Source organism: Centropristis striata, chromosome 6, assembly GCF_030273125.1.
Source record: "Centropristis striata isolate RG_2023a ecotype Rhode Island chromosome 6, C.striata_1.0, whole genome shotgun sequence".
Classification (NCBI taxonomy): Eukaryota; Metazoa; Chordata; class Actinopteri; order Perciformes; family Serranidae; genus Centropristis; species Centropristis striata.
Window position 1 is genome coordinate 25,715,348 of NC_081522.1, and position 17,279 is coordinate 25,732,626.

The window sequence follows — 17,279 nt, forward strand, 5'->3', positions numbered from 1 at the left end:
GATACGTGGAAGGCATAGTAGTTTTGTTGGCCAATTTACAATTATTTTCATACCGTCATACATATTCTCAATTTGGCAGCCATTTCCATTCACTTTTGTACTTGCAAGCCAATATCAAATTTTATTTAAAAAACTTTTTTTTATTTTATTTTAATTGCAACCTTGTAAGTAATCATAATAATAACTTTTTTTTTATCCTGTCCTGTTGTCTTGTTGTTTTTTAGTCTTTTAGTTTTTATCCTGTCCTGTTGTCTTTTAGTCTTTTAGTTTTTATCCTGTCCTGTTGTATTAGTTTTTATCCTGTCCTGTTGTCTTTTAGTCTTTTAGTTTTTATCCTGTCCTGTTGTCTATTAGTTTTTATCCTGTCCTTTTGTCTTTTAGTTTTTATCCTGTCCTGTTGCCTTTTAGTCTTTTAGTTTTTATCCTGTCCTGTTGTCTTTTAGTCTTTTAGTTTCACCCTCTACACTGGGGTGTGTTGAGTCTGCCCGTGGGGATGTGGTCTTGGAGACTCCCTGGGCCCGGGGGACTAGGCGGCTCTGCACCATGTGTGGAGACTGAGATCGAAATTCGTCATGCTGCTATACCAACATAGTTCAACAAAAACTCACAATCTTCTCTACAAACATATCGTAATATCTTGAGGCTATGCTTTACTTCTTGTTGCTATCGAAAGGCGATATAACTATGTGTCAACATTGACATGAGGACATGTTCAGGCCTGGAGTCTCATCACACGAGACATTTGGGGCAGATTGGATAATGTTTGCTGAAGTTATAACTACTTCCTTTTTAAAATGGTGAAAACAGCGTATTTGGCCGCGACACACCAACATACTTTAATAACAAATTAACTGTAAATAACGTTTAATCACAAAAGGTCTCAAGATGGGATTCACCAAGTTGATCAAGCTAAAACTCGAGGAGGAGTTTGTGAAAGGACAGAGCCTAGAAATGGCCCAAAACGCCCTAATATTGCTCATTCAAATCAAGATGGCCAAGTGCATGTTGTTTTTAGGGTACGAGTCCAAGAGGCTTTTTGGTGCGTCTCCACATGTTACAACTGCCTACCAAATTTAGCTTGTCTATGTAAAATTATGCCATGCCCATTTGCCAGTGTCACCACTTTTTGAGTACGTCAACCCATTTAATCCGGAAAAAGCATTACCGCATTTCTACCATTAAAACCGAAAAGCCAATTAATTTGCAGAAAAATAATAATAATTCCTACAATTCCAATAGGGTTCTTGCTGACCCCTGTGGTCAGTGCTCAGTCCATGATTACAATAATATCAATCTTATTTGTATGTCACCTTATGTACAAGTAATCCAGCTTAAAGTGCATTATGATACCAAAAAAACAACAACATAATAGTTGTGTTAATAATCAATGCATTTTCACTTGGTTGTTCACGTATGTCTTACTCTGTGAGTACTCCTCTCCCATCTGAGGAGGGTACTCTTCATCCCAGTCCACCACGTCTTCATCAGTAAGCACCACCACATGACACTCCCTCTCTCCGCTCTGAGCACTGGCCACCATCAGTGGCAGCACCATCTCCTCCAGGTAACACTCAAACTGACGCCGTGCCCCGTCGTTAGACAGCTCGTGCATCAGGGCACCTGGTGAGGAAACATAAGCACATTTTTGATGAGATGGAAAGATGTAGGACACTGGTATTGTTTACTTGTCCTGAAAACAAATAAGACAGTCAAGTATGATTTTGTGATTGAGAATATTGTAGTTGACCACTGTTAGTGCAACTTCAACTACATGAATTGAAACTTCAATTTTATTTTCACTGTATTTAGCACATGTATTTAGACATTTCTGACAAGTTATGAATAATTAATTTGTAAGTCAGAAACCCGTTAGTGGTTACATAAAAAATACAACAGGAATTCTGCATCCAATTTTTCTTTCTACTTAGCATGAGTTTAAATAAATAATGATTCAATTCTTCTTTTTCTTGCATATGCATAACGACTGCTAACCAGTTAACAAAGATGTAAAAAAAGGATTTTTAAGAACAAATGCAAATCAATGCAACCTTGTATTCACATGCATCCACACACTGACCTCCATACCACATTTTAGCTTCTTTTAGGTTATGTTTTATTGGAACAAAAATGTCAACATATTTGTTAGAGCTCAAGGATGCACAATGACTTTTGGTGACCGTAAATGTCAACAGAAACTTTGTTCACAAAAAACCTCCACAAGGAATCATGAAGTGACATCTTAACAGTGTTTCCTGACTACCTGATGTTACCTACTCTGGGCAGACCAAACCATTGATGACTGAATACTGAAATATTCAGGTTTAAGAAAGCCAATCAACAAAATAGTAATGGAAACTAGCTGCAGTCTGCGCCCGTATAACTGTCCTCATAAAATGTATGGGCTTAGTCCCCTGTAAAAAGTAACTATAATTTACCTCCACTATAGTAATGTTTCTTTCTAAGTAGGGCTGTATACTGATGGGAACTTCTTGCCCTTCAGTTGAAAATATCCAGGCAGTACTGCACCACTTATGTTGTTTATGAAAACATCTTCTTATGTAACCTGGTGTCCTCTGTGAGTGTGTGTTCAGGTGGCATCCGCTTGTCCCCTTGGACCTTCTCTCTGGATCCAGAGCCATCGAGGCTTTCTCAGCTACCTTGGTGATGTTATTGATGCCTCTGGTTCTGAGATGCCCAGTACAATGCGGGCTCTGTGGAGGGATTGACCCACAAATCCACAGCCTACTTAAATGGACATGCACTTTGCCTTACAGCCCTGCTTTCGACAGCTGATGACTAGTTCATATTTGGTCGTCTTCCTTTCATGAGCCTGTCCCAAGCGGTCTTCCCATGGCACAGTCAGTTCCATGATGAGGATGTTCTTGGTAGCCTCAGAGACCATAAGTATATCCGGCCTCAAAGTGTTGCTGATGATGTGCTACAGGAATCTCAGCCGTTTCTCCAGGTCCACTAAGAGCTGCCAGTACCGGGCTGTTGATAGGATTCCTGCTGCCACAGTCTTGTGTCATGGCCTTGGCTGCACTCCTGCCTTGACAAAAGATACTGCACTGGTGGTGTTTCACACTTGGCTGCAGCTGCTGACACCCTCTCTGATGATTTACGCAATCAGTTCCAGCACGTGGTTACGGCGCCAGGAGTAACGTCCCTTGCCGAGAACTTTCGGGCAGGAGCTCAGGATGTACTCCAATGTTCCACATGCCATGCTGATATATCCATGCTTTAAACTTTCCTGTGAGGCCAGATCTGTCGACTGATCTTGGCCAGCTGTCCATTTCCTGGCAGGTGGACTGAACCGATGAGGAGTCCTTGAGGCTACTGTCAAACACTTGGCCAAAGCTCTTCACTGGCTTCTCGGAGATGGTTGGTATTTGCTTCCCGTCAATGTTGAATTGGAACCTGTCAGTAACCTTGCCCTTCCTCACCACTAGTTATCTGGACTTGGCTGGTTTAAAACTGATCTGTGCCCACTGAATTAGCTTTTCCAGCCTTTGCAGGATCCATCTGCACCATGGTACAGACTCTGTGGTGACGATCAGGTCATCCATAAAGGCCCTGTTTGGTGGCTGGCAGATCTCTGATTGGGGGGCCCCGACACCTAGGCTCTGCTGACTTCACAATCATGTTCATTGACAGAGCAAACAAGGTTACCGACAAGCTGCAGCCTGTAATTATCCCAACCTCCAGCTTATCAGATGTCCCGGCTCCTGCTGAGACTCTCATCCTGAACTGATCGTAATAGTCCAGGATCAAGCCTGCAACATGGTGTGGCACATGATGTTTGGTAATGGTGGTCTCCACCAGTTTGTGGGGGGTGGAGCCATACTCATTGGCTAGGTCTCACCACAGGACTGTAAGATCACCCTTGTTTTTGCAGGCTTCCCACTCCAGAGATCCCTCCCTTCCGCACCGACGTGTCTATGTAGTTTTTCCTGGAGATGAAGTCAGACAGCCGCTTTGCTTCTATGCCGAAGATCTTTCATTCTATGCTTAGCAGGGAAATCATCCTGACTTGGTCAATCTTCTTTGAAACCTCCTCTTTAGGGATCAAGAGCGCCTTCAGCACATCTCCACTCCTGCACCACCTTCCCTCTCCTCCAGATGACTTTTAGGATCTTCCTGAGTTGCTTGAGTAACAATGGGCAGTACTTGTAGACCTTCATCGGGACACCACTTGGTCCAGGAGCAGAGCTAGATTTTGCCTTACTCACAATCTCCTGGGCCCAGTATTTCAAAACTTGTAATCTGGATCAGGATAATCCGGTTAACAAAATCCTCCTTTTCTCAGTAATGGATCAAGGTGATCCTGCTGACTTTATCTGAGTATTTCAAAACACTGGCAGGGTGAATCACCATGATCCCTATCTGGGCAGATACGGATTTCCAAATCTCGTTGTGTCTCCACATCTGAATGGAAACAGGTGGGACTACCTGACATCGAGCAGGGAGCACGACTTTCACGTAAAAAGTGTAAGTTTACCGTCGTCTAATGTGAAGCGGTTTTAAGGCCAATACGAACGCCAACCAAGATATAATGCAATCCAATTTCTTGAGTTGTCACCTAATTAAAACCAGGCCGTAGCGATCTCTAATTGGCTGTGCTAACGGTAGCTAACACGGCTTCATTGACTTGGGTGTTATGCAGCTAGCGAGGTAGCTACTTTGTTGATGACTTTTGCGGTCTATGGTTAACTTAAAAAGGAACTAATTGGACGTAAATCATACCTTAACTCTTTAAACTAACACCAACCTGTTCAGAGTTTATTAGCGTTACATCATTGGCAACACAGCTTAAAATAATCTGTTCCATGTGTACAGAGCAGACTGCTGCAGTACTTAGGAAACGTAACATTATACGGTACGAGTATTAACTATACAGTTCATTCAGAAGTTTCAGAATGCTCCAGTAATGCTGGTGATGATGTCATGCTTTGTGTACATAAAGATATACTACACCTACTAATACACCTTCTCTTTCTTCTACTTTCAGAGTCCACTCACAGACATGGACCTCTCAGCTATTAAGGACAAGCAGGTCCCTGAGTGCTGGAAATCCTTCGAAACGCTTAAATTGAATTGATACATTCAAGGTTTTCAAGTAATTGGATTTTGAATAAAGTGATTGAAACTGCTTGAAATTGTAATTGCATTACTTTCATGGTATATAGCTTGGACACAAATAGAAAAATATTTTCATCTTAATTGGTCTCCCTAATATAGAAGGCTCTCACTTAACATAATTATGGTCATTTATAACGAAAGGGCATCTGGTTTGATTAAGTAAATTAATCAGTTTTTACACAAACACCTTACTGCATGTTTAAAAAAAAAATCACATTCAAGCTATTTCCAGACACTTTAAATGTGCATTTTTAAGCTTCTGACTGAATTCAAATTTGTCTTCATTTAATCAGAAGCAAAACATACCTTGAAATTGCTTGGAAAGTGCTTCAATGTGCAGCATGATATATTTACAGCAGTTTCATAAAGTGGGGTTGAATATTTTACTATGATTTAAATGTCTTACAATTAGGCTACTTTAATCATTAAAAGTAAAACACTAACGTGTGAGATTAAGTGTAATGAACATCTTGAGTAAAAATATCTAGGAGAAGTGGAGCTGAGACTTTTGTCAATCTAAGTGAAATCCAGCTCTGAGGTGGGATCCAAATGATCCTGAAATTGTGGTATCAAGTTGATCCAGATATCTGCCTTAAGTTTTGAAATACCCAAATCCAGCCTTTTATCTGGATTCAAGGGAGGATTGAATTACCGGAGCGGAATATTAATCCTCAGGATCACGATTATATGGATCTGTGTTTAAAAACCCAGTTATCAGATCTGATCTAGATTTAATCCAATCCGATCAGGATAATCCTATCTGATCACATTTAAAATACTTGGCCCAGGACTTCCTTCAGAAGTGGCTCCCTGGTTTTGAAGACCTTGGTGGGAGGTGGTGGGTCTACAAGGATGTCACACTGGCCAAGCTCTATCTGCCTGTTGGGGTCACTCTAGGTGTTCTGGATGTGCAGATCTAGTTCCTCCCTTGAGAAGACCATTGCCATCTTGCTTCTGACCCAACAGCGATTTGGTGAAGCCAAAGGGATTGGCAATGAATGAAGCCCGCTTTCTGGCTCTCTCCTTCCGGCGCCTTCGGTGCCATTCTGCTCTACGTGGAGTCATCAGCCTCTTCCTCAAGATAGCCCACAACTCTGCCAGAGGGGGGCGCTGGTCCTTGAATGTTCACTGCCCTCTGGTTCATGGTTTAAGGTGTCTGAGCAGATCTCTTCTCCTCTACACTGAACCTCTCCTGGTCTAGACTGATAGTAATAATCGTCATTGCCTGCAGCCTCCGATCCATGTCACCTTTCACAGATGCTTCAAGCACCTTGTTGATGGCTGCTGTCGAAACCTAACCTAACCTTCCCCAGGGGGAAATTTGGGAGAGCTGGCTGTGCCACTGGGAGGCTCAAATTGCTGCGTTCATCGGCGTGTGAATGAATTCCCAATGGTGGCAGGTGGCAACGTTTAGGGTAGCCTCTGCCACCAGTATGAATGTGTGTGTGAACGGGTGAATGAGCGTAGTGTGTAGTGTAAAACGCTTTGAGTGGTCGCAAAAATGACTAGAAAAGTGCTATGTAAGTGCAGGTCCATTTACCATTTACCACCTGAAGACATCAACAGTGATGTAACTTGTAATATTTACCTGTGTAGAGCTTCTTTAACATGTGAAAGTAAAAAATATACACATAGAAAACATGGTTCATATGTGCAGTCTTAGGGTGCTTCTAATGTAGCCTATTTGTTGTTTTCTCCTCACTTGAATTGGTAGCTGTTCTCACGTGCCATCTGATTAGAAAACTGTGTGAAGGATTTAATGGTATAAGTACAGTGGACATGTTTACAGACAAACTCCATCAAAATTCTCTACAGCCGTTAAAGCCGACTGCAAGCTATCACAGCCATGATCAGCTGTCGATGTGCATCCGTCAGGAGGGACTAAGATGCAAGGAAAAGAAGTGAGGAAAACAAGGATCCAATTAAAAGACAACGGGACACACCTTTAGTGTTGGTTTATCCAGAACTGAGACATATTTAAGTTAAACCCAAATCAACCCTAAAAAACACACTAAAAAACAGCAGCTAATGACAAAAGACCCTGAAAAACCACAACCTGTTGGGTTGAATGAGACCTGCTTCCCTTGCTTGATTATGTGGCTGCATAACAAGTCTTAAATCTCATAGCTAATCATGACCTACTTAGAGCCAAACACACACAGCAGCAGCCTGTGTGCTGAAACTCCTTCTCCCACGCATTTAGAGACACAAACATGAACAATTTCAACACAAATCATAAACGCACAGACAAACATCATTGATAAAACACCATTTCCACGTAACAGCATGATGTCACGGGCATAACAAATATGAATTTAAGCAAACAACATTGACGCTAACATTTATGTCAACCTGTTTCAACTGAGTATCTACTGTGCATTTAAGATGCTAATGGAAATGTTACTGCCTACTTTTAGTTCTGACTGAAGAGTGACATTTCCAATTTACGACAGCTCCAGTAAATGACATATATAGGCCATACCACCAATCTCGTCTCCTGTATTGTGGAAATCATATTGTTACTAACTTATTTTCATGTATTATAAAGCTGAGTAGCTAACTATCCACATCACAGTACAGTGGAACAGGCAAAGTCTGGTTCTGTCCTTCTCTAGAGCAGAAATAATACAATAACAATGAAAATGACCTGTGCTTCACACATACTAAAGTCAACGTGTATTTTGTGTACTCACTGAGGTCTCTGCACTTGATGGTGCTGTAGTTGAAGGAGATACAGAGGTAGTCACATGCCTCCCTCAGCTCGGGAATGGAAACGCCGTCAGGGCAGCGGATTATCCCTGACTTGTAGTAATCCTGCCATTTTCAGCAGCGCACAAACAGGCAGAATAGTGGGTGTTCATGCGCGCACACAAGCATGGGAGAAAAAAGAAGACGCCATTATTGATGCTGCTGCACTCACACAGGCGAGAGAGAGAGAGAGAGAGAGAGACAGAGAGTGAGTGAGAGAGAGAGAGAGAGAGGAGGGGGAAGGATGGAGAGCAAGCTGTGTTGAAAGTAAAAACCTGCAACGTCACAGGCGAGTGAGTGAGTGAGATAGTCTCTCTCCCTTCCTTTCTCTAAGAAGAGAAGGGGGAGGGGTGAGCAAATGTTTACCTAAGCAAAAGACAACGTCACTTTCCCTTATATTCATGTCTCCAAAATCCATTATGAGATAACCATCTTGACTTGCTATAGTGCTAATTCAACAGAAACCCTCTTCTGGCTTGTAAACATGTGAACGTAATTCCAAAAACAAGCACCTCCATTCACAACCTGTCTTTGTACTTTTTTTGTTTTCTCATGAACAACAGAACAAGCTGCTGCTTTAATTCCACACACTATCAAGCAAGGATGTTCTTAAGCAATCTCTTAGTATTGGGTGCTCTCCATCAAAGATCTTAACAGTATTTGACTGTGGATGGTGTGTGTGTGTGTGTAAATATTAATCAGAAATGTATAAAGTACAAAAATGACATTCAACAGCAAAATAAGCTTTAGAACCAGTGTTTCCCAAACCATTTTGAAAGGAGAATAAGGGTTCTTCTGTTTTATTTAAGGCATCATATTTTGACAGTCTTCTTGTAAATTCTGTGGTGGATTCTGCCAACACATCCATGTGCTCCTATTTTGAAAGCTGTGTTTGCTTTTATTTTGAAGGTGGGTCTAACGCGTTCTTACTGTACGCTCAGTAAATACATGCAAAAACAAGTGGTGGCTGACTGACTGCAGTGTGCTTTGTTCTGTTCCAGTATCGTTTGCTAGCCTTCTGCTCTAACAGGCAGTCTAACTCAGAAACTGGAGTAATGCTGAGTACTTGTCAGGTTGTCATGACATCTCAAGTGTGTGACATCCTGGCAGTGTTCCATTTGCTCATCCCCGCCACGAGAGAGCGGAAGACTGTTTGGCGGAGCCTCCCGCTGTGGTCTCTGCAGAGTTAAAAAAAACTAAATAATCCGCTATTCTGAAGTAGCGACAGACATAATATAGCATCGGCGGGCTGCCGCTCTAAATGAATATAGCGGAAAGCCTGATCAATCTCTACATCATTTTGTGTTGGCAGTATTATTAGAATAGAAGTACAATAAATCAGCATCAGAATGGAAGCAACTGTTGATGAATACAATTCTGCAAATCCTATTTAATACAATAAATATGTTTCAGCTGAGAAAACTCTCATGAGCAGTGAGCAGTTAACTGTCACTAAAGAGGATGGCAGTTCTAGTGTAGGACCAGGTGTCCCCCTTTGTAATATGCATCTACCTGAGGTGACGTGGGCTGTGGCAGTATACTAAGCCAGAATTGCGACACACACGCCAATGTAATACATCAGCCGAATTTACGAGGAGATTAAGAATAATTAACTATGTGAAGCGCAGTCTACAAAATTCTTAAAGCTTCACAATCTCAACAACTCAAGCAATCTTTTTAGAGGGGTTCTGGTACTATCGCCCGGGAGTGAAATGCAGTTACTTAACTCTTTAGATTGTGCCCTAAATACGTCAAATCAATTAGACAGGGATTTTGCTCAAAATTGCTTCAAAGTAAAAAAATAAATAAAAAAATAAATATACAACCCATTAGTGAAAATAATATTCATGATAATAATAAAATGTATTCATAACACTTGCTTTACAAGAAAGAAAAGCAGACAAGGCAGATACAATGGTAATAAGGCTGAAGAGTGAGGACAGAGGAAGATAATAGAATAAACTAGAACATTTCCTCTGGGGAAATTTTGAAAGGGCCACGAGGGCTACTGCCGGTGTGTGTACACTATGATGAGATTCTTCAGAGATTTCAAACTATGCCCTTTAACCTCAAAATGTGTGTGTGTGTGTGTGTGTGTGTGCGCGCACGTGCGTGTTTGAAGCATGTGTATGCATGTGTGAGGAGTATGCGTGCTTACGCGCATGTGTGTGTATCTGTAACTGTAATCACATCAAAGATCAAAGGCAATCAGATTAAAGCAATCAACAGAATTAACTGACACCTGCTAATGTCCCGAAACATTGACAGGTGGAATTTCTGGCCTCGAACAGAAAGCATTTTTGGCAAAACCATAATACCCATCATTGATCCGACTTCACTTTGACCGTCCCGAGTTCTTCCTGAACGTCTAGATATGATTTTTTAAAAGAAAAATTCAAGAAATAGCTTTGTTAGAGCAAACTAAAAAAACTGTTCCATCTTCCTTTTTTTCCGAAATCTTCCTGCGTTTTTAATATGGGACCCAATGAGGCTGTTGGTGGTGTTGGTGGCGCATCTGTGCGTCCTACGCCCAAACTATAACTCTGACAGCTTTACCAGAGGATTGTGAGTGAGAAGACAAATTTTCCTACATTTCTATGTATAAATTATTTCTGTAGAGTGGAATTTGCGGCCTGGAGCGCAGTTTTCAAATTAATTTTTTGACAATTTTTTCTCTCCCTCTACACTTTGGCGATGATGTCACACACTGTGACACGAACGTGCAATACACACCCATTATAATCTCAGAATTTCTCAAAAAATGATCATGGTCATAGAACAGGGATTGATAAAAAACTATATGACCTATCGAAACGTGGATTAATACACCAATACACAAGACTTGTGTCTACTGTTTAAAGTTTAAATGGAGTCTCTAGGTGAAATTATGCCGGAGAAGTAGACGTTTAAAAATCTCCAATTATTGTTCTTATTCACTCATTTTTTGTCGGCCGTCCCATTCATTTCAATGCAAAATTTTGGGCAGTTTTTCGCGACTTACGTCGCAAAAAATTCGTATTCTGTAGAGAAAAGTAATAGCACACCGATCCCAATCAAACCGCACGTTTTGATATATAATTTGTCCTGCAACTCTTCAAGTTGTAGGACTAGTAGCAGGACGAAATTGCGTCCAGAAGAGGAAGAAGACAAAATCCACAGTATAACAGTAGCACTGGTCCCTACAGCTATTGCTGTATGGGACTTTTGGGAACCTTTGCGGCCATTTTCCATTATATATTCTGTGTAAACTTGATACTTCGGTATGTGTTTATTTAAGGAACTAGACTTGGTGTCGCAACTGACCATTGTAGTGGGATTTCAGCTATTATGTCCAGCACGTAAGCACAATGTAAACAACTTTCAATGTATACAAAAATATCCGGCACTGAGCCACGGCTGTATAAACTGCATCACTTCATTGTAACTGTATTCATTCTGCTGCATGAGAGATGAATCAGATGTTGTGTGGATTAAATCACCTGCATTGAACTCCATTTCTTCAACTACCTTCTCCTTTCAACCAGATCTACAAAAACGCATCATATCAATACTGAAACCAGGATTTGCGCCTTAATCAACCATTTATGTTGCAGGAAAATGCTTTTCCTGCAACTGTCCATGCTGTCCAGACTCATAATATATGCAGTGAAGGAATTGAATAAAAGGTATAAAGTCTTTTAGCGCCTCACACATATCTTCAACCCTTCAGCACAGAAGATAGATACAATCACCACACTTTCATTGTGGACACCCAAGGGCCATGATAAATAGTTATGGCGTTGAATCATGGCCAGAAAAGTGTTTTTGGAGAACATTATGCTGTCACAGTAAAGTTCCCCTTTTGAATATTGAATTTTATCACTTTATTTTGCATCTTATTTTCATAGTAGGATGTTTGAAGCAAAAATTTCACTTTGTTTTATTCAGTGACTTTGGTGATTTAAAACTGTTACATAACAGCAAAACTAACCTACAAACTAACTGACCGAGGCAAAGGTAAACCAACAACTCCCCTGTTCTGTGAGGTAAAATTAATCTTTGTGTCAATGGAGTCTGGTAGCTTTGAAGAGAGTAAAGATAATGACTTCAGTGTCACGTCAGAAAGCTGTATGATGGCAAGAACATCCTTAAAATAATATGGATTTTTAAAAATATAGTTTTCAACGGTGCTATGTTATCAATAGAGTCAATTAATAGCTAAATAACTTGGTGTACATTGCCTGAGGCAACTACTTCAAGTCGTTCTTCCATTGCTGGACATCAGCCATCATAAATAGAAGGGTGCTCCATTGACGTAGCTAATGAAACAGGGGTCTGGGGCCATACCCCCCCTGGACAATTTTTTTTCCATAAAAGCCCAAGTTTGGTGGCCTCTCACACATTCTAGTACCACTATTCCATCATAAACACTGATCTTAATGATTGTATATTTTAATTAGTTATTGTAAAGGAGAATTAAGGTTCTTGTAGGTTTTATTTAAGGCATCTTATTTTGACAGTCTTGTAAATTCTGTGCTTGATTCTGTTAACACACTGTGCTCTTATTTTGAAAGCTGCACATGTTTAGAGACAGGAAGTATTAGTAGCATTTTGTGATGAAGAACTTTAATTGTAAACTAATGTTAGCTCACGGCTAACGAACGGCATAATGCAACAGTGTGTTTGGACCATTTGGACCTCTGACGGCCCGGACAGGTTGATAGGCTTTAGTTTGGTGCGCACGCAGACGCACACGGAGAGATGTGGGGAAGGGACTGATACAGCCAGGTAGGCATGTTTCTCTAGCTTGAATTGTTTTTAGTCGCAGTGGGGAGGGCAGCTCGGTAAATTCAGTGCATGTGTGTGAATACGCGTGCATGTCTCAGAGGAGGACGTAGAGGTGGTCGGGGTTTTGACTGACTAACGGGTGTCAGACACTCTGCTGAGCAACAGCAACACAATGCAAAATAACTTTATAATATGAGCAGTGTAAATATACCTCCAGTAGCTTGCCCCCAAAAGTGTGCCAAGGTTGGCCTTAGGCTAAATGCCAAGAAAATAGAGGTGATCACCTATAACATCTCACAAGAACATCCACCTCTCACAACGACAGGAGACACTGTGCTGAAGGAAGTCAAGGACTTCAAGTACAACCGAGCAAGACCTGAAAGTGAGGAAGGCACTTGCATGGAGGGCCCTGAATGGCATGACCAGTGTATGGAACTCCAACCTCCCCCGTCAAATCCAACTTAGCTTCTTCTACGCAACGGTGGAGTCTGTTCTCCTATATGGCAGTGAATGCTGGACCCTGAAGCCAACCCTGCAGAAGTCTCTAGACGGGTGCTATACCAGAATGCTGCGTGCAGTACCAGTACAGTAAGAGTACACATGTTACTAACAAGACTCTGTATGAGGGAATACCAAGGTTGAGCCAGAAAATTACAGCCAGGAGAATGAGACTAGCAGGACACTGCCAAAGGCATCAAGCTGGTGCTGTGGGAACCAACACATGGGCGCCGGTCTGTGGGACGTCCCACACTAACATATGTGGATGTACTCAAGGACGATGCAGCACAAAGTACCAATGAACTGGCCAGATGTATGGAGAATCGGGATAACTCATCTGAGGACAACCTAGAGAGCTTGAAATGTGACGTTAGAGCAACACATGAGACTCTGGAGCCGCCATAGTCTAGGTAATTAATGGGAAACCCTTGCATCACTACGTCTAGAAGTAGGAACATTGCCAATATCATGATATGCATTTTTCGTACATGATCAGCTACTCTATGACGGCTCAACCTACAAGCATCATCTGCAAATGGGAATTAAAAACCCAAAATGCTGAAGATCCCTGTCAGCACAAGCAGCAATAATGGAATGGAAGGGGTAGAGTGGGGAAGAAGACTCACAGAACAGAAACAGAGAAAAGAGGAAATTGTCTTATTATTCATATATATCTTGTGTGTAATACAAATGGAAGGATGGAGGCAGATAAATGGTGGGAGAATTAAACAGTGATAAAAAGATTGGTGAAAGGGACAGTGAAAGAGATGTGTTCTATGTTTCAGGAGGGGAATGATCTCACAGGGGGAAAAAAATCTGTCCATAGACAAAGTACACAGAGCTGCTTTGAGCTGAAATTAAGAACTGAACCCAGCCTTCTTACCAAAATGGCTCTGAAGACAGTGGAGCTGATGCCATCAGCCACCTTAAACTCCCCTTTTTCATTGGGTCGTGTAAAGTTGTTGTCGCGTCCAGAGCCAAACATCCTGAAATCAAATAACAGTAGGGAAAAAACACAAGAGTGTCTTCAATCTGTGATCACAGGTAATAGAACAAATTTAGTATCAGTACAAATTAAAAGGACGGCAGAGCAGATCAGTGACCATCTATTTGCTGCTCCCTGGGTGCAGAAATGTGCTCAGCACCAAAAAGTTTAAAAGTTAAAAATTTTTAGTTTTGGGGAATGGCACTTGGTAGACAGGAGTAAAAGTTTAACGGAGCAAAATCAAAAGAAAACGTACACTCATTATAATTTTATACTGCATTACATTAAATCTTTCAATCATTACCTGCCTAGCATAGTGTTTGGTTGAGCTGTGAAGATGGCCAAATCCACCACAAATCTTGTGTTATCCACAATGAGTGTCACTCTTTCTCCAAGCCTTAGGCCACTGCGATGTCCGAGGTCATACACATCCAGCATATCACATGGTCCGGGGCACAGTGTCTTTGGGTGGTGGTCTGCTCCAGGAGGACCTAGCGACTGAGGTATGTGTCCCCCAATCAGGGGTCCTCCAACGTGGGAACAGGGAATAGGAATCCTGGGAGAACATGGACTGGAGGACGAGACGCCATCACGGTCTGTGGGAGGGACGAGGACATTTCGCAATCGTTATTCAGGCCTGGACTTGGAATACCTTAATAGTCATCTTGTTGTATTTGGGTCAGTGACAAATAGGGGTTGGCAAGATGTCAAATGCTGTAATCACAAAAAATTAATATTAAATACTTCATCCACCTACATTGAATTTAAGTAGACTTACACGTATATTTACTTAATTTTAAAAAACATCAAATTATTTTATTTTTTTTAGTATTTCTACATTTACACGTTTCGTCAAAATTGAGCAGAACATATTCTAAATAAAACCATTTTTTTCAAAAGTTTTGACATGTAAAAATTTGTTATATACCATAATGTTGCAATGTAAACATGGATTGTATTTTTTCTCATTTTAGTTCACATTTATTTCACTGTATAAAATCAGATTTTTATGGGGGAAAAATTAATGGTTACACCAACTGACACCGCATTAGATCACGTCATTGACCCATTGCTAACTACCTAGCTATGTGGCAGTCAATTATGATGACATTTTATCATTGTGCAACCATCCAGTTCTGACCCAGCAACTAAATGACCGGTAGGTGATCTGTGTCATCAGCGATGTCATGTACTGCTTTTACAGGATGTGATAACTGCATTATTACAATGTCCAGTCCCTGTGCAGTGGATATGCTCTCCATACTGTTGTTATATTCATGTGATTGGATGCAGAGCACAATACTTACTCCAGAGTTTCCTAAAAGCCTTGAATCATCCATAATTTCGAAAAAATTCAGCTGATGTTAAACAATTGTCACCAGTGTTTTGGCATCCTGCAGTTGTCTCTGCTATGGGTGTATTTTGGTCCATAATATCAAAACGATCTAATTGGCTGGGGAGCTGAATAGTTTGCGTACTACAACATTTGATTTTATAGAAGTGTATATAGAAGTGTATATAGTTTGCTTAATCTACAGACAAAAGTCAAATCCCATCCCTAACAATGGCTGGGTAAGTAAATAATGACTTTTGGGCAGTGAAGTCAAGACTTATAATAATTTCTTCTTTTTTCTACCTCACCATACTGTCGAGTGGGAGAAGTGACATTCCTGATGCAGGGCGTCAACTGGCTCTCTCCCTTCTCGTGGAAGGAGTCGGGTAAGCAGTTGCTGGAATGCCGCTGTTGCTCCCAGGAATGTTCCGCTTTTCCTCTTTCTCTTGTCCCACCTACAGCACTGACATTGGCACCGGCTCCGTAAAGACTCATGGTGCTGACCTGCTGCTGCTGGTCGCAGTCCATTACGGACAAGCCAAACTGCCAATCACTGATGGAAAAGGATAAGATGGACAACAACACAAAGAGTAAATCAATGTTATTAGCATGTCATACAATTTCAGATGAATAGCTTCTGAAAGTTTAAAATCAGACTTAATGTCATGTGGTCTGACTGAGTTTGGTACATGTCTACCAATATCATACATGTATGGCTATTTCGGCATGTTATAAACTACTGACTTCATTACAGACTTCAAATATGTTATGTTTTTTTTAGGGCCGGGACAAGATTAAAAAAAATAATCTAATTAATTAGAGGCTTTGTAATTAATTAATCAAAATGAATCACATTTTAATCGCATATAAATATTTGACCTGAGAACAGTGAGAAATACTTTTTTTCACATGGATTTTTAGTCTACCATTGAATAATGACGGAATACATAATTTGCTTAAGCAACAAAAATATTGTTTATTTTTGTTCAAGTCCAACAGGTTGAGGTCAAGTTGAAGCTCGATGTGCTGCGGTGATATGTGAATTCCTTGTTGCATAGCAACACAACCATGCTCTTCCACGCTTCCATCCGTTGGTTTTTTTGTAACAAAATGTCCCATCATCCACGGGGCCAACCAAAGTGCTCTCATCAGCTTCTTCCTTCATGTTCACTGTGGTTTGTTGTTGTCTGAACTCATGAACGCTAGTTGGTGCTCCAGCATAATCGGTCCGCCTGAAACTCATCTAGTGAGAAATGTTCCGCGGTGCAAAAATAAGTGCGATTAAAATGCGTCAATTTTTTTAACACGTTAATTTTTGTGTAATTAATTAATCTTAATCAACGTGTTAAAGTCCCAGCCCTAGTTTTTTCCAAATGCGGGCATAAAATCATATCAGAGATCCAGACAACTTGCAATCTTTTCTCCCTCTAGAAATGCCATAAAACGTCCCCATATTTTATTAAAGGTGGAATATTTGCCCTTGATCGTAAATGTAAGTTTTTCAAGTGCAAGAGAGTTTGACAGTCCTGCAAACCAGGCTTGCAGACTTGGTCTCGTAACAGATTTCCAGTTTTTGGCTATGGTGTGTTTTGCTTGTCACAAACAATAGACAATCAGTATTACTTAGAAGACAATCCACAGGAAAAATTTCAAGAATGCACAGTTTGGGGCATATGATCAACTTTACTCCAGTGACATGGGAAATTACCTCCAGTACCTCTACCCAGAAGGCCTGGATGATTGGACAGTTCCAAAGGCAATGAAAGAGTGTGCCCTTCATTCTTCATTTACTACATACATCTGGGGAAT

General features: G+C 40.9%; 1 protein-coding gene across 1 annotated transcript in view; it reads right to left on the reverse strand.

The window, feature by feature from the left end:
* Positions 1-17,279, reverse strand: part of LOC131973334 (BTB/POZ domain-containing protein 10-like) — a 35,548-nt gene that overhangs the window by 7,371 nt on the left and 10,898 nt on the right. The window contains exons 2-6 of the mRNA XM_059335308.1: positions 15,779-16,023; positions 14,442-14,733; positions 14,036-14,138; positions 7,833-7,953; positions 1,423-1,620 (exon numbers count right to left, since the gene is read on the reverse strand). Of these exons, the coding sequence (XP_059191291.1) occupies positions 1,423-1,620; positions 7,833-7,953; positions 14,036-14,138; positions 14,442-14,733; positions 15,779-16,023 (959 nt within the window). The remainder of the gene's footprint in view (positions 1-1,422; positions 1,621-7,832; positions 7,954-14,035; positions 14,139-14,441; positions 14,734-15,778; positions 16,024-17,279) is intronic.